Source organism: Cuculus canorus, chromosome 11, assembly GCF_017976375.1.
Source record: "Cuculus canorus isolate bCucCan1 chromosome 11, bCucCan1.pri, whole genome shotgun sequence".
Taxonomy (NCBI): Eukaryota; Metazoa; Chordata; class Aves; order Cuculiformes; family Cuculidae; genus Cuculus; species Cuculus canorus.
The window spans coordinates 14,580,979-14,599,515 of NC_071411.1; the positions used below are offsets into that span (position 1 = coordinate 14,580,979).

General features: G+C 41.1%; 1 protein-coding gene across 11 annotated transcripts in view; it reads left to right on the forward strand.

The window, feature by feature from the left end:
- The window catches only part of FOXP1 (forkhead box P1), a 385,807-nt gene that overhangs the window by 305,763 nt on the left and 61,507 nt on the right, over positions 1 to 18,537 (forward strand). For 9 of the 11 annotated variants that reach the window (XM_054076324.1, XM_054076329.1, XM_054076331.1 and 6 more), the window contains 3 exons: positions 6,159 to 6,296; positions 7,378 to 7,467; positions 12,877 to 13,036. In XM_054076324.1, coding sequence (XP_053932299.1) covers positions 6,159 to 6,296; positions 7,378 to 7,467; positions 12,877 to 13,036 — 388 coding nt within the window. The remainder of the gene's footprint in view (positions 1 to 6,158; positions 6,297 to 7,377; positions 7,468 to 12,876; positions 13,037 to 18,537) is intronic. The other 2 variants (XM_054076334.1, XM_054076330.1) reach the window with 1 other exon arrangement.

Genomic DNA, 18,537 nt, shown 5'->3' on the forward strand with positions numbered 1-18,537 from the left:
TGCTTAGCTGTGATGTTCAGCTGTAGGTGTCTGCCATAGGTGTGAAAAACTGCACATTTTGAGCAAATAAAGTTTACAACTGTTATAAAGGCTACACTTGCAACCAGAGTGGCAAAGCCTTACGCGGTGTTTAAGCAGACCTCGGTTTTGTTTGGGAAATAAACGGCGTCATTTAACCAGGTGAATATTTTTCAAGCTCGCTAATTTTTTTCAGCTGACCAGGACAATACGTGTCTTCTCAAACGCCCCAGGGTTGAAGAGCAGGCAGCTATGGGTCTGACTCTCGCAGGAGAAAATAAATACTTGGGGAGTGGAGAGAGGACTCATCCTTCCCTGGAAATCTCTGTTGGGAGTTGCAGTTGTTCTTAAAAATCTACCGCAGGAAAAAAAACAACGTCCCTCTGTATAACACTACCTTTTTGCTCACATGAAATTCTAGGCATATTAAATGTTGCAGGTTCAGTCTCAGTCTTCTATTATTTAATTAAGTGCTTCTTAATGTATTAATAAATTAATACACAAATGTAAGGAGTCTGATATGATGATCATTCTCGGTATATTAAGGGTGTGAGAGAGAGAGAGTGTTTCAAGGGGTTTTCAAGGGCTTTAGGGGTATTTTGGCTGTTTCTAAGCAGGATTTCTTTCGGTTTATGTGAGGCTTTTTTGGCAGAATATGTTGATCTAACATTTCCTTTCCTAAACTCTGGAAAAAAATATGGAATTTTTTTTTTTCTTTAAATGTGATTCATTATAAAATATCACCACTGTTCGGAATCGTGCACAGCAGTATATAATTTTTCCTTTCATGCTGGAGCAGGAAACAAAACCGAGAACTTTTTAAAATATGAAAAATGATGATGAGAATCTTGAGGCTGAAATCTCACTCAGCTTATTAAATGAGTGTCTGGTTGTGTGTGTTCCAGTTTAGTCTGTATTTGACAAATGTTAGATGTAGAAAGGATTTAATTTATGTAAACTTTATATTTTTATGCAAATTAAATGGGTATTTATTATAGCAGAAACAATTATCCTGGCACTTAGTGAGGAACCTGGTATGCATGAGAAGTGGTAGATAAGATCAGATGTTTCACTCTGTAAACAAATATGAAAATATTCCCCTTTTTCCTCAGCTAGAAGAGAACAGAGCAGAAAGCAGGCATCCTGGCATGCCGGGGAATGTCAGCATAGCCCATCGTACCACCTTCCGTGGGTCAGAGGAAGATCTTCCCTCTTGATAAAATATAATAAACAAAATTATAATAATAAAATGATAATTTAATTTTAAAGAGGTTTTTCCCCCTCCTCTCTTGTAATAGGGAGTTGTACTGTTACGGAGAGAACAGTTATGCTAATGACAGGCTACTTAGCTGATTTTATATTAATATAATAAACATTACCTGTCTTAATGTGTTGTGCTGTATTATGGCAAAATAACTAAGTCTAGAAGTGAGATTCCCTTTTGCATAATGAAACAGCATTGCAGTTTCTGCGTGAATAATTCTAACAATGGCATTTTTTTGTTCTTATTTTGGAGGATGAAATATTATGTGGGAAATGTTTTAGTCTTGGGGTGGAAGCAGGTCCTGCCTTTAGCACTTCGTATTTTGCTGTGCTCTGCTCTGGCTTTTGGCACCGTGCTCTTCTGTTTGTCAGGGTATCCTTGCTTTATCTTCTTGAGCAAAGCTGCTCTGCATTGTTGCGGCTGAGATTTTTCTACGTTTCGAAGGTACGGTGCATAATACCTTTCTAATACGACAGCTCAAGTTAATTGTTTGTTTCTGCCTAGCCGTATCTATTTTGTTTGTAGCCCAGTATTTCAGCTGTTCCTCAGCTACTTGCTCTGTCTCTGTTCAGCTGTGTTTTGCTCCATTTAACTTTTATCACAAAATCTTTAACCGAACAATTGCTGTTTGGAAATCCAAGGTGCCTGCTATGAGGTCTTGCTGAAATCAAGTTTGAACAGACATCGCAGGCGAAAAGGATTTTCTGGCAGAGTTATTCTTTATGAATTAAGGAAATCCTCCCATCTTCCATGCATGCCTGCTAACAGTTAACAGGACCGCAGCCGTATCCAGCATCGGAAGCACGTTGTGTGAAAATGGCATTCTTCTTTTTTCTTTTTTTCACTTCACACAAGATTAAACTACTTGAAATTATTTAGCTAGTATTTAATTATATTAATATCACTGAAAATGGGGGAATGGAAATGATTAAATAGGACTAAATCATTTTCATCCCTGTGACCCTTGTCTGGAGGAGTGACAAATGCATCCCTGCTGTAACTCCGTTGAGAAGTTAAAGGTGAACTTGACCCAAGTTTGTGGAAGTTTTCCTTGGTCGGTCCTGCCAAAATACGGCGTGTTCAGAGAGCTTGAAACAAGGGGGTAGCGGAGGGGACTGCGGGGGACGAGAGGGCTGGGGGGGATCTGGAGGAAGAGCAGGCAAAACCCTGGGAGAAACAGTGAAAACAATTGTGAGTATTAAATACATTTTTTGCCGTTATGGTATTGGCATGTCAGCAGGTCTATACTAGCACAGCTCCGAAAGCCAAATTGCAGCTGTATTTTTACCTGTGCTGCCAGGTTGACATGCAGCTCAGTATCTACCACACCTATTGTCAGCAGTCAACAGTACCAGAAGTAGTTCATTAATCGTATCAATAACAACAATCGTGTTTCATGTGCAAAATAGAAATAAACAAAGAAAGAAAAGATTGATTCTGCTCTGCATGCTAACTTAGCATTCTTTAAAGATATCTGCCAGTAGTTTAATTTGAACTTCAGCTCCCTGAAGGCAGTAAGACAGAATTATTTTAGTTCTTCATGAACTGCTTTCTGTGATTCATTGTTAACTCATAAAACACGCTCATTTTCATGTACTTAAACAGTTAAGGCTTTTTTAAAGTCGGTTTGTAATTTTTGTTGGCAACACGTTTAAGTTGACATCTGAGAGATAGAAATCTAAAATTAATTTATAGCCCTCAGTTTAGTTTTCGTTTACTATCGGACAAAATATCAGAAATAAATATCTTTTATCTGACGTAATGTAAAGTATATTGCACAGTATCTAAAATAAAGTTTAGTTTTGACTGAATACACTCAAAAAGGGACCCATAAATATTAGAGAGCCGTAGTTAAGAACTTACATGACTGTTTTAAATACTATTGATTTAAACCACTGGCTAGATTTTATGAATCAAAGTGTAATTTCCAAGCTTTGGCTATATTTCTCATCGCTAAAGCACTCTCTCTTGTGTGCCTTTAGCAGCTTTCCAGACATTCAACACGGGATTAAATGATAGTAGTTACAATGATCAATAGGTTAAGACCGGTACAATCACTCTTACCGCTAATGACCTCGGTAGTAATGGGTAATAAAGTGTGGGCTATAATAGCCTACTGCTGGTGCTGCATGCCCTTTGATTCCTAGTATTACTAGGGACTAGCTACATGAAAAAGTTGGACGTTGAAAGTTAAGAGAGTGGATATATAGGCCATCATTCTTAACTGTTTAAAGTCCTCAAACCTTACTTGTGCCCATGTTTCTCCAGGGCCTGCATGTCATTTTTAACACAGTAATTTCTGGCTTATTTGAATTTGTTTGCAAAAGGTTTCCGTAAGTGGCTTTTGTAATAAGCTGAAGCACAAATTTTGGCTAAATGTAGCTGTTGGCCGTGTTTATAAATGGAAGGCAGGACCTTCTTCAGAGGCGCAGATGTGGTGTGAAAACGTGGTTTCGGATGGTAAAATGAAGTTTAACAGATCAGTGCAAACTTGTACTCCTGGCTCTTCCATATACACACACACGCACACTTATATGAATAAATAACAATTTTCGTTTGCTTGCTGGTTAAGTGCTCCTGCCAAAAAGTGTGCAGCAAGGAGGTTCTTCACCAGAAGGTACATGGCCGTTTTTAAAAGGTAGGGCCAAGCGCTTAAATTTATCCTAAGATAAACATGCAAAAAAGCCATAGAAGTGAATGGGAGTTGTCTCTGTATAGCTGATGGCAGAATGCGGCCCTTCGTATTAATCACTGATGTGTAGGGTTTACAGCACCCCACCCTATTCCTGTCTGTATCCCTGCTTGTCGTCATAAATCTGACTGAAGAGTATTTGTGTTGTCTATCTTCCAAGAAGGGCACAGAAAACATACTTAAACATGCTTCCTCTTCTGTTTGCTCAGTCCAACTTCAATGGAAGGTAGTACAAACCCTAGGGTAAAGTAAACTTCTCTGGGGATGAGAATAATGAAGGTGAGTCATGCTTCGGGGCTAAGATAGTGACGGCAGGATTTAATTAAATAATTTTGTACTTCCAGAAAAGTTTTTAAAAGACTATGGATTAAAATATTCTGAATTAATGGGATTACCCATCCTGATGACTCAGTGTCCTCAGAGCTGGTCCTGCGTGGCGAGGCAGTGACATTCACGTAGGTACGGGCAAATGACGCTGGCCATGGGAACGCGGACGCTGGCTTCAGTGGGACTGGCATTTGACCCATAATTACATCTCCATTTGCCTGCCTTCACACCAGCGTGGACCACATTAGATAGGCGGGAAGACACTGTGCTGCGGGGATTGCACAGAGGACCTTGCCATGTCTGCATTAATGGGATGGGGGAGGCGCGTGAGCCTTCGCTAGGCTTTGCTCAGACAAATGTTTTCAAGGCAGCATCTGGCCTTGGCACACAACATGTACACAACAACACGGGGAGATGTGCAGTGTACATGCATCTGACCTTCAGGAACCATTCTTAGTTCATCAAAATTAGTGATGCTGAGAAATCAGGACATCAGTGCATAATGACTGTGAAATTAGGAATGAGAGCTTGCTATGCAAATGACAGGACAAATCATGTGAAAAAGTCAAGATAAACTGCATATTAAGACATTATGTTACATAAAATTAATCCTGCATTTCTCTCTTGCTTACTACTACACTGGAAGATTATTTTTTTTTTAAACTCCTTTATCTTCTGATCAGCTATTGTCTGCTGATTTTTTAAGAAGTGGTGCACAGAAAAAGTGCTAAACATATTATTACCTTTTATTGTAATACATGAGATGACAGGAGATCCTTTTTAGCAAAGTATATCCTTTACTGCTTTTAGTTTTGTGCTGTCATGTATTTTATTTGAAACTATAGAAAAGTAAGGTACTTAAATATTACTGTTAAAACTCATGTGGGTTTTGTCTTTTCCTCTATTGTTTTTTTTTTTTCCTCCTTTTCTTTTCCTTTTTTGGGGTGGAGGGTAGAGGGGTGGGTTTCTAGGGAAATAGTCTTGCATTACTAGGACTGACAAAATGGTTCTCATGTAGTCTGCAAATTAAACACAAGTGCAGTGATTATTTTGAATAGCTAAATTACATTCTAGAAAGCTTGCAGAATTCATAGCATTGTCATTAGGTATCCGCTTGAATACAATTTGTGTAACCTTGGCCAAGACAGCCTGTCATTTTAATGTCAGTGTTTTATCTGAACAAGACATCATCCTTTCAGATACAGTGTACAGGTTCCTTGCAAAGATGCCCGTGCAGAAACGTGTTAACAGTTGCAAATATGAAATGCTATCAAGTTCATCACTGTAGCTGTTTGTCACTGAAATGTCATGGAAAGCGGCTTTTAATGGTATCTCACATAATACGAAAGAATTGAAGACATCTGTATGCTTGGTGAATATGGAATGGTAAAGACATCGTGGTAGGGCCTTTCTGTTGAAATTGCATAGAGTCTAGTGCTGTTATTCACATCACTGAGCCTTCCTTCAATTTCCTTAAAAACCTGTCGTAATAGGATCTAGATCCCATCAGCGTGGGATACTCAGTTGTTGGATTTCTGTAGGGGAGGGAAGGGCTTTCTGGGAGGAGAAGGACCGTGTTGACCGCGTCTTGTAAAAATAAATAAATCTTAACGAGGTTTACCATATTGGTTGCTTTAAAGAATTCCCATCACAATACCGTTTTGTAAAAGGGGAATTTAGTTGCCAGGAAAATGGAGCCGGTACCTCCGTGCCTACTGCGGTGGGCTGGGAGGAATCTCTGGCCTTCCATGCTCTCAGGGCGTGGCGTGGGCTGCCCTGCTGTGGGGCTGGTGGGTGGTGCATTGGAGCTGCGGTTGTGCGCTCTGACCCCCTCTCTGCTCTCCTCTTGCACTTCAGGTTCCAGTGTCGGTGGCTATGATGACACCTCAAGTGATCACTCCCCAGCAAATGCAGCAGATCCTCCAGCAACAAGTCCTAACTCCGCAGCAACTCCAAGTCCTGCTCCAACAGCAGCAGGCACTCATGCTTCAACAGGTAATTGTTTCCTTAAGAGCCGCTGCTCAGGTGGCCCCTAGAGATGCTGGAGGGCTTTGCCTCCTGAAATTTTCCTGTAGAAAGAAGGTCTGTACCTTGGAGCAGCCGCGCTCTGAGATGAACTGACTGCTCTTTTGTTTTTAATTCTAGAAATAGCTACTGGAAACAAACCGAGGGAGCAGTGCTAGGAGTGTTTCCAAGATCAGCTAAATAATACAGATGCATATTTAAGTGTCAGGACTTCGGCAGATGTCCCTATTGCTTTTGCCTGCATTCCCCAGAAAGTGTGGTGTGCCCTGACTAATTGGAATAAACAAGGTAGTAGGGCGATGCTTCCCATTTTAGACCTCGTTATGTCCATCTGGCACCGTAAAGGCCTGTGGAAACAGTGACAATAAAAGTGAAGAGGTTTGCAAGCTGGTTTCAGCCAACGTATGCTGCACGGTGTGTCAGTGTTTCTCACAGCCCGTGGTCTTTTTTTCAGCTGAAAGTTGGCCACCGACAAGCTCCGAGGCTCTGTTACTGTAGGGTATGGCAGAGCAGGAGCTCACGAATGCCAGGCAGGCATCAGTGCCCACCCCTGCCCGACCTTGCGTGCTCCCTCCTGGCTGTCACGCTCTCTCTGTCCATGTCAGAGTGCTGCCTGTGCGGTGCACATCTGGGGAGAAGGGAGGAGGAGAGGGTTTCCCAGGATGTCCATGCATGTATTGAACAACACTTAATACAGTCAACCCTATCATTTAGAAAGCATGTGTGTTTCACAACAGAGATTCGCCAGGCTCTCTCAGCAAGGGCATTTTGGCTTTGTTGTTACAATCAAAGGTCATTCCTTGCCTTATTTTAATTAGTTTGTGTAGAAAATGGTATGTTTTTCATCAGTTCATTTTGGAGATTACTTTTCAAACGATAATGCCAAGAATAGTCAGTGTGCACTGAATTTATTGTCGAGTTTCAAACTAAAGGTCAGACCATTACAGATAAAAGGATGCTATTTTTCAAATCGCAGTTTGTGTGTTGCACCAAAAGGGACACTGAATTGGCTCTCCACTTTGTTACTTACCATCTTTCCTTTTCTTTGTAGCAGCAGCTTCAAGAGTTTTATAAGAAACAACAGGAACAGTTGCAGCTTCAACTTTTACAGCAACAACATGCTGGAAAACAGCCTAAAGAGGTACAGACAATACCCATTTTACTTTCAAACCACAGATCCCTGGGGACTGTCTAGTGGCTATTAAACTGTCATTCATCTTATAAATGATTGCACAACTGAACTGACTCTATCGGGCCTCAGCTTTCAGATTTAGAGTTATTGTCCTGTTTTCGCCTGTATTTTCCTGTGCTTTCCATTTGCTTGCTGACACATATTTTATAGCAGGGGACCAGGCCTTGATGTTTGGTATGAGAACTGGAGCAAGCAACGAGACTCATATCTTGGGGGAGTGCTTTTGAAAGTTAGTTATGTTGCAAAAGGGAGGGAGGAAGACAGCAGGCTCAGTTACGGTGCTGTTGTCTCTAAACAGTGCAAAATGCTTCAGAGACGTTGAGTTTGGGCTTGCACTTTCCAATCGGAGAAGTCCTGGTTGTGCATTCCTCGCAGCACGCATTTATCAGGAGGAATAGCACTGGAGCAGCATCAGATGTGACACAAGAAGTAAGGTCTGAGAGGCAGAGGTTACACAGGAACGGTGGGAGTTCACATCACGTTGTGCCTGGATGCTGTGGGCGATGCATGGTAGCAGGAGACTTCGCTCTGATGCCACCACAGTCCGTGGCAGGAACGGGACAGGCCAGGGTGATTTCAGTGCATCCTTTAAACACGCAGTCCTTACAAAACAGCCTGTCATATCATAAAATTTGTTTGTTGATTTTGGTGTGCTTAGATTTAATTTTGCTGTAATTACATTTATTCTTAAAGCACCAAATTCACCCCTCTAGTCTCAAGGAGTTTGAGACTCATGTTTAATCTGACATCGCTGCTGGCTTCGGTAGATCCTTAGAAAGCTGCCTCTTGGCATGAGATGCTGCGTGATGTCCTGTGATAGCAGCAGCGCTTGTGTGTTGCTTTGCGAGTGGCGCTGCTCGGAGCACATACCGATTGCCCCCCCCGCCCCCCGAAATTTCAGCGAATCGTGCCACCTGTGCCAAGTTTAAACCCAGAGTGAATTTTTCCAGCTGAGTTATAAACCCCTGAAAATAGGGGGTTTATAATGGAAACGCTGACACAACCTTAACCATAGCGCGCTTATGGGCGCCACTATAATAAAAAGGGAACAGATTAAAAAGTGTCTAAAATGTAAATCTAAAGGACTAACAGTAATTAAAATGGAAATGGCACAGGGAGGGAAGGCATGTAATTGTGAGATATCACTGTGCAGAATGCTCTCAGCTTTGTTTTGCTGGCTGTTTTTCTAATTCAGTAGGGCTTACTCATCAGTGGCAGTTCAATGCGCGTTAATGACTCTGGGATGCAGGCATCACTCTGGACAAAGAAATGATTATTGTGCGGTCAAAAGAAGTTCAAAGACAAGAAGGGAATTTCAGTTTTTTCCTTAGAGATCCACATTCAAGAGCATATAAATTAAGCCAAATGTTAAAAACCACAGTCTGAAAGCTGACTTCAAAGTCACAACTCTCTAATTAATGAACTGCGAGCTTCAGTTTGGACAAGTCGTGGTTTGATGCGCCCATAAATCAACATGACAGGTCTGTTTCACAGTCTCAGACAGCGCTTGTCATTGAGTCACATCAGATGTAAACACAGCAGAAAAAAGAGGGAATATGAAGGAGGTGCAATTGATCAACAGAATTGGTAAAAACCCACTTTTGAAACGCATTATGCATGATCACAGGAAATGGCGATAGCCTCAAGAGGCTTTCTCCTTCTGCTGTTGCTTTTTTAAATCAGATTTCTAACAGCCTTCAAAAGGGAGAATAAGAATTATGGAGCTTCTCCCCTGTGGCTGGCAGGCAATAACCCCCTGTTGTTATTTTGTGCTTCTTTCTTTTCAAAGGCGTCAAAATTTAGTTTTTTAAAGATCTTTAACTCTATATTTGAAGACAAACAATAAAGGGCTGCCACTGTCATTCTTATCAGTTACCAGGGATTGTATTTTTTCTTTCTGTTGCCACTTCTTATTAACCTCTTATTTGGTCTATTAGACATAGTTTTGAATGCAAGCCTGCATGCTGGGAGAACATGAAAGTTCAGATGAGCTCAGAGGGCAGATAAAGAAATTTGAAGGGGAAAGTTACACAGCAGAATGAACGATAAAAGTTAACTCTTCTAAATTGCTGTTGTCAGACAGGAGAGCATCTCAGACACAAAGATGAGGGCTTGGAGCTTAAAGAAAAAAAATACTTTGTGTTAAAAAAGACGAGAAGGGAAGTTGGACAATGTGATGGCATTTCAATATCTAACACACTGATTTGCTGTGGTCACGCTTCTGATATTACACTATCGAAAGCAGCAATAAGAAAGGACTTCTCTCTGGTTCAAGAAGAGCATTTGAATGGGATAGCTGTTAGGGGAACAAGGGCCCCGAGTCCCTTCAGCATTTTCTAGGGGGCTGGAGGGATTGCTTATAGTTTTAGGGGAGGCCCGTTTCAACGATGCATTTCTCCTTGCAGGTTTGTTCAGCCCTTTTTTTCCCCTGCCCTAAGGAGGTTATTCTTGCTAAATTAGCACGCAACTGTGGTCTTTTGTTTTTTTTTTTCTCTTCCCTCTTGTATTAAAACCTGATGGTCAGGTCACTCAGCGAGCAGGGCCGTGGTGGGGACCGGCGGCTGCCGCCGTGCTAACGGGCGCTGAGTGTGTACCTTGACAGATGGAACAAGCATATCCATGTACTGCATCCCCCAAGTCATTTTGTTGGTGCCTTGTCCTATTGTACTACCGTGAAAGGAGAAAAACAACAAATCTCCTAAGCCCCACTGGTAAAAGGGGTCCATCGCCCAAGCAGGGTAACAGGCGGATCCCAGCAAGGTTTCTGGTGGGTTTTACTCTAGGGCTGCGTGGCGTAGCGAAGGGTGAGCATTGCACAGTGCCAGACAGCGAGAGCAAGAGGTGCTGGGGCAGATCTCAGCTCCCCCCAGCAGTGTCGGGGCTCCCCAAGGCAAAAGGGGGCTTTGGAGAGGGAAGGATCCAGCTTGGGGCTGGAGCAGTGGAGGGAGTTTTCCAAACAGGGCCGTTTGTCCTCCGGCAGTTGTGACAGTTTATGTTAGGCAGTAGGGAGTAACCTAAGAAAGGAAAACAGACCTTTGACAGCAGCTTTAGGGAGGGGATCAAAAATGCAAGTTTTATCAGGATATTTCAGCATTTTAACACTGACTACTGACCTGACAACAGGACTGCACCGAGACCTTTTTTGTATGCATTCAATTGTGAGAAGTAAACAAACTGCCTTGTATCCTGTGTTTGGTAACTGGGTGGGGAGCGCAGTTTGGCAACGTGTCTTGCTTTTAAATTCTTTCTTGGACAATGGGCCTTGTATACTTTTATATCCTGGCTTTTCAAAGTAGAGAGTGTTCAAGAGCATTTCTTAGGATAGCTGAGAAGACAACCAAATGGGCATCGGTCTATTTATGTAAAGAGTTTCTTTTAAAAAAAAATTTGCTAACTTTACACTCAGATGACAAATGGATAAAACACAGATTACTGTAACTATATTTTTCTCTAATGCCACTTTTTTATGTACTTTTGTTTATATTTTTAATTGATGTTTTGAAAATGAATATTTATGAAGGCAAGCATTACTTTAACTCTTAATTTAACTGTTGCTGGGGCTTGCATTCATCTGACACTGTTGCACATAGTTGAGCAACTGGATCTGTCTGAGCAAGCTGTTGCAAAGAAATGAAAACTCTCTGAGTTTCAGAATATCTAAACACCTGTTTGTTTTACTATGTTATTGAAGTCCTAGATTTTCTTCAGAAATAAGATAAATTGACTTTATAAATAAGATAATTAGACTGTCAGTACAGTCATGGGTCTGCAGTTGGTTGCAGTATTAAGGTTGACGGGGCACGGAGGTACAAGAGGGTGGGGGCCAAACCCCTGTCTGGTGTCTGTCAGTCCTCCTCCTTGACACCAGTAGGGAATGGGGCCAGTGATCCCCTGGCTTGGTGTCAAGGAAGGGTGACAAAAAGCTTGGGATCTGGCTGGCGTTTGTTTGTGGAAGTGTGTAGTTTTGTAAGAGTTAATTTTCTTTCCATAATTGTTAGCCATAACGTGTATAAGACCTCCACCTTGATATGATTCCTAGCAGATTAGGGATATTAGATAATTTCCTTCTATTTATTGTACTACTGCACTGTATTATCTTTCTATCACTCAGATAATTACTAAGGAAATCTACATTAATTTTTTTTGGCTAGCACAAGGAACTGCTAAACACTGGCATGATGTATTGATGTTTTACACAACAAAAGTTTTCCTCCTGTCATTGTACAATAAATAAAAAGATATTTATCAAACTGCAAAGCCTTTCATGGATTTTAAAGAACAAAGCAAATAAAATACAAGATGAGCATGGAAGCAAAACCTAGAGGCTTCCTTAACTGAACAAAATTAAGGACTCTGAAGCCTCGAGTACTGTACATATTAAACACTCACATTCAAGTAAGATGTTGTTTGCTAAATTATGAATGTGTGTAATTAAAATCTAGTGGCTGTTTCTATGAAAGATTTACAATGTTATTTCATCGTTTGTCATGGCTAATTAACAATATTAGATGAAGTTTTTCTTCTTCAAAGGTCTGATTTTTTCTCATTTATTTATGTCAGAAGTGATAAACAGAGTAGTTAAAAGCTTCTCCGGGTACAGTAGTGAGAAAAGCAACATGTTCTTTTACACCTCGAAGGTTCAGGGTTCACATCCCTGTGGAGTAAAGCAACTCCATCTTCTTTCTAGTGAGAATAATTAAAAATTTCAAAGTGCAGAAATAGCAGCCTTAAATACAGCACAGAACAATTCTGAACATAACAAAGTATGGTGGGGCTTGATGGATGAATAAGAGAGAGTAAATATAAAATACCATAAATTAAGCCAGTCATCCTGCCTTAATAGTTGAGACAACCCTTGCATGAGCAAACAGAGCGCAGCGCAGGGTTGTTTTTCATTGCATCTAAGTGTGATGTGATCGTGTGGTGTGATTCTCACGTTATACATATTCTGTGCCTCAAAGAATCACCCAGGACTTCAACAGCTGCAGCGACATTTGCTTTACCCACCACTGAAATGCAGCCACTCCTGGGGTTGAACACGACCACGTGGGCCAGGGTGACACGGTAGCCTGGACCAAGAACTGCTGCATACATTTTTAATTGGGATGGCAGGAGGGAGTTAGGTAGGATGAAAGTAACCACTGGAGATGGGAATCGACTGCAGCCCTGGGGTTAGCGCTAGCACCTAAGCATGCCTTGGGGCCTTTGATACAGGGTAGTGGGCTTGCTAGCTTGCCTTGACACTGGGTAACTGTGATCAGAAGTTGAAGTTTGTTGAGACAAGGAGCCCTGTAAATCCTCTGGTTTTGCTCTGTATTGACAAATGTATGTTGGTTTGGTTTTTTTTTCCTTTTCCAGCCCCAGCAACAGCAAGTGGCTACGCAGCAGTTGGCCTTCCAGCAGCAGCTCTTACAGATGCAGCAGTTGCAACAGCAGCACCTCCTGTCTTTGCAGCGTCAGGGGCTGCTAACAATCCAGCCCGGTCAGCCTACTCTGCCTTTGCAACCCCTTGCTCAAGGTAGGTGAGGGGTTTGGGAGGCAAGGCAACAGTGTGCGCACACACATGCACAAAATCATCACTCAGTAAGAGAGAGAGATCCAATAGGTTTATAAAAGAATAATCACAGAAAAGTCCTGACAGGCAGGGTGGGCATTGTAAAGGTATTTTTTGAGAAGGGCGATGCTGAAATTGTGGACCGCTCTGGCTAGCGGGAGGCAGGCGATTTGGAGTTTGGATTCAATTTGCACAGCTATAGCTGGTCTGGCGGGCTTGAAGCCGCTGCTTGTACTAATCTGAGCTTGAAATCCTTCACAGGAGGCGTCTTAATCGATTCTTGGTGCTTGGTTCATGGCTGAGAATATATCCTGTGAGAGTAGCTTTTCCTTTTCAAATGTGTTATTTGGGCCCTTTCTGGTTCCAGCCTGGAGAGAAGCTGGTTGCAGAGGAGCTCTGATCCGCACGCTGCCAAACTGTAGAAATATGATTGTCCTTTGCTGGAGCCAAGAGGGAGAGGTGGCAGTTTCTCCTCTGCGTGCCTGTTTACACAGCCTTCGTGTCACTGCCTGTGTGCATCATAACTTCATTCCTTCATTCCTTCCTCCGCACTGAGGCAAATTGGGATGAACTCCATTTAATTTTAATGGTGTTACTGACAATTAGATCCTCCTACATCTTTATTCAGTCCTGCACTCTGCAAGAAGTTACTCCTTTGCTGAAATCCCTATTATTTTTTCTTTAATGTTGATACATTGAATGCAGTAACTACTTCGATCACAATACTTGAGTTTTTTTATTCTTTTCCTTCCTCCTTGGCTTGAATTTATTTATTTTTTTTAGAACTGGGCTTGTCTGCAAGCCTTGGGACATTTTAACAGACTTGCCTGAGCTCTGGCTGCTGTGATTAAGGCAGATTGTTCAAAGTTGGCGTGGCTCATGGAAGACCAGGCCTTTCAACCATGATGATGGTATTTCTGAATAATCATGCCTTTTCCCTCCCATGCCCCATAATAAATTTAAACATCCACCTCAACATCTCGAGTTTGCTCGGGTTGAATGATTTGGGCTCTTCCAAAACAGCCTTGGGGCTGCTGCTACTTGCTAAACCATATAATGGGTTTACATTCAGCTCTATTCAGTTAATCGGGGAGAAGGGGACAAAATTGCTTCTGTTCTTCACCCTCCTTTTTTGTGTTTAGCTGCAAAGGAAAACAAGGTGACTGGTGACTATTAACTCACATGGATAAAGGAAGACAAAACTGGAGAGCAGAGTCTGCTTTGCTATGTGGCTGGCATGATATATTTAGGCTTATTTTTGCCAGACCCACCAAGGTGTTTGATGTCTAACTCCTATCTTGAGAGGTGAAGCTTTTGGGGACCTGACACCTATGTCTGCAAGGCTTGGTTTAGCTTTCCAGCCTCCCATAGTGGGACGCCTGCCCTGTGGCTAGGGCAGGAAGGCAGTGCCTGGCTGGGAGCTGCAGGATGGATCAGGGCTGGAGTGGGAATTGGTCAGGCACCGTCAGTTTGTGCTGTGATGGGGAGAAGGCATGAAATGAGTCCAGGAAAAAGGTTATGTGGACAAAAAAATGCCAGTGATACTTGCAAAATGTCGTAACGTGCATTAATTACAGTTGAGATTTATTGTTGGAAGCATCTCTGGCTGTTCCCACACACCCACTGGACTCGAGCTTCAACCTCTCTAATTTTTCCCACAGCTCCTATACTATTAAGTTTGCTCGCTAAGGTTCATTGTATAGTACATCAGTTAAGCTGTCCAAAGGAGGGCAATTGGGCAGTGACAAGACACGCTCATGTGTAATGTGAACGAAATGAATGTGGTGATGCATGAAGTGTAATCTGTGCGGTAACACATCGGAGACACCGGTAGGTAATTCAGCAGTCATGGCATTGATTGATATGGTTAGCAGGGTAGTGTAACTATTAGTCCTCGTGAAGAAGCGTATTTAAAAACTAAGGGGTGCCGACTTGCACGCTGGGGACAACATCAACATAAGCCAAAAGGTTTGATTCTTGCAGAGAAATGAGCTGGGAGCGCTGGGGCAGCTGGAGCCGGGAGCTCAGTGGCGGGAGGAAAGAATAACTTCAGAATTCAGGCAGGCTGCCGTACAGCACGATATTTTATTATTTTTTTTTATCAGAGAGACGATGGCTTAAAACTGATGTCATTATGAGGTTTAAATCAACTTTCTGCTTGCTTGAACATGGTCACCTGGGTATGGAGGTACAAGGACACAAAGAGGTTGAGCAACTCTGTTTGTCTTTGCGCCAGTGATACCTGGGGTTGGGAAATTGAGTTCCGTGAGCAGTAATCTGTCAACTGTCCCCACAACATACATTTTTTAAACCTGTGCCTACATTTTCTTTTATAATGAAGGGGAATAGTTGTCCTGAAAAATGCAGTGAAGAGCCAGGGCTGTAGTTTAAAATAATTGGTAATGGACACTTCTTATTTAAAAAAAAAAAAAAAAAAAAAAAAATTACATATGTAGTGCCTTTTTGTTTTCAGAACAGTCTGCAAGACTGAGACAAATCGTGAAAATGTGCATATAAAAAAAAATAAAGTCATCCCTCTAGTAAATGTAGCTATGAATTCAGTTAAAAGCATTTTGATTTTATTCTTAAGCATCTGTAATAGTAATAAATGTTTCTAAGGAGAGAATGCTACTTGATAAGTGAAATTTTTGTTATGTTTTTAGAACAAACATATTCTTTAAAGCTGTATTTTAGTTTCATTTTAGTTTTTAGTGCTTGCCTATTGTCTTACACAAAATAGCACATCCTTTAATGTTATATTTGTGTAATCTTTGTTGCTTTGTATTTAGACACATCTATAATCTAGATTTTACATCTGTACGTAATGGTAGTTTAAAAATAAACCACCTTTCAGCACTGTTGTGAGCTGCGAGAGCTAGATCTTTAGTACCTTCAAAATGAAACTGCAAATCATGCTTCAAATCACCAGTGAGCGAAAATAATAGTACGGAGACATCTGGGTGCCTGATTGATCCTGTAGATTTGGCAGTTTCAGGGCTAAATCCTGTTCCTGGTAGGTACGAAGTTGCAGCACCGACAGTAGTGATCTCGGATAATTGCAGTGCAGTTCTGGGAATCTGACTTAAAATTTAGCTCTTGCTGTTAAATGCTAAATTACATAATTTATTGCGAGTGTTCACAGATTTATTTGACTTGCTTTTACCATTTGTTCTATTATTTTATTTAACCATTTTGCCGGATGAGCAATGAGTGTACCTTCCAGCTACCCAGTTTGAGAGGCTGGTCAGGAATTCTCTCCAGAATTATTTTAAAAGATCTAATTTTAGAGAAGAAGGAGGAAGGGGTGTGTGTGGGTATTTTATTTTATCAATCAAGTCACGTCAAAGAAGTGGTCAGTTTTAAGTGATGGTTTGTGTGCAGATGTTTATGATGTCGCAGTTAACTCTTTAATTTCATGTCACCCAGCGTGAAATCCTCCTTATTATCTCCAGCATTTTTCCACACACACACACACACGACTGCGTGTTTTTTATTTTTCTTTAACTATACAGTATAGTCGTCATTAATGCTGATAGGAATTACAGTTGTATCAAAAGTTAGACCAACACCCTTGACTTTTAGAGATTCTACAGCAAGATATAAATATTGTATTATTATTTTGACGTCTGTAACACTTGCAAGCGTTTCTCTGGGATAAAGCATTAGCAGATCCAGAAGTGACCTGGAGGAGAGGAGAAGGGAAAAAGAAGAAGGGGACAGGAAGAGGAGAGTGGGTGCTAGTCTGTCTCTAATTAAAACCCTGCAGAAATTCAGATAAGGGGGGTGGTGACAAATAAAGAGATGAAAAAAATAAAAAAGAAGGCCAGTTATTCTTCCCCTGTTTGCTTATTCTGGAAAATAAAAATAGATGTCGCCCCTCATATGGTCTCATATCAATATGTTATCATCAACAGACAAGTCTATTCACTATTGTTTCAATTGAGTAAACAGTGGTGTAAGGGTCAGCCGTGCTCACAGGTAATTGTTGGTGCGCAGACAGTCCTGTCAAGCGTGTTAGCTAAAAATACATCCCAGACTGTCACTTCACAAGGTGTTTGAAAATAATAGCCATGATACAGGAAAACAGGACAGAGGCTTGTATACTGACCTTTTTCTTTGTTTAATTTGCTCAGAGGTGTAATTTCAGGGGACAAGTAATAATTGAATATGTCTAATAACTAAATGCTCATTTGGGACAAAATCCATCAAAATATAATTGGCGTTCGGGTCTCATGAAAGGAAGATGACGTGGCTTTGGAGGAACGAATACGTCCTACGAATATCTGATCACTTAATGTATAAATTGAAGCCTCTTTTATAATATATATTAATTGCAGATACTTAAGGATTTTAGCATTTTTTTGTAGTGAACCGTTACTGGAGACCAACTGTTTTTGTTAATGCTACTCTCAGAAAGGCGGGGAAGGTTATTGGTCTGTCGTGCAATAATTTACTCCTCTTTGATATGCAAACGATCCACGGTGAATATAAAAAAATCCTATCAGACTCATTTCACAGTTCTTAACCACTTAGATTCTCTGGAGTCTATCGCCTCATTAGACCAGTGCTCTCCAAAGCTGGCATAATTAAAATCTTTAACAGTTTAGCAAAGTAAAGATGTTTGGCTGATCACGTTGAGATGATTATCTATCCATTGTATTCTAAATGACAAAAATAAATTAAATTTAGACCTTGGCATTTTTTATTATGTGTTTCAAATGAATATAATGCATTCTGCCTTTTTTTTTTTATTCCAATACCTTAGGTTTGGTGAGATACGTGCCTACACGAGCTGCTGCTATACACTCAGAAAATGGCAGGTTTCCTTAGGATAGCTCCAGTGCTACGATACACTGAAACAATGAACAGTCATCCAAGTGATGATCTGGAAGCACAGTGATGAGAAACCTCTTTAAAAACACGCAGACACTGGGTTTTATTATTTTTTTCCCCCCTGAATATTTAAGTGATGTGTCTACTGCTAATTTTTTCCCATGGCCTTCTGTGAAAGAGCACTGAAATAGTCTTCAGTGAGAGAAACTTGACTTGTTTGATCATGTCACGAACATAAGCTTTATCCAAAAGCATGATCTCAGCGTGAGCCCGTGTCAGGGTGACGCGTGTGGCTCCCCTTCCAGCCTTCAGTTTGGCCCACTGGAGTTCGCAAAGTCTTCGCTTGCCTTATTTATCGGATGCTGCATCCTAAGCCTGGCGTCCATTTTTGCACAATTAAAAATATTTTTTTATTATTATTTCTTGAAGCTTATTTTGTGTTTTCATTTCACTTATGAATGGCTCATTAACATTGATCTAAGAAATGACAGTAATAACAGTGTTACTTGTATAGAAACTTATACAGTTTTCCAGTAGACACATCCATCAATTAAGTGAGCAGTTCGAGAAACCAAAATTAATGAGAAAGATAGGTGTGTTAATGAAATAATCATAGTATAATCAATTTGACT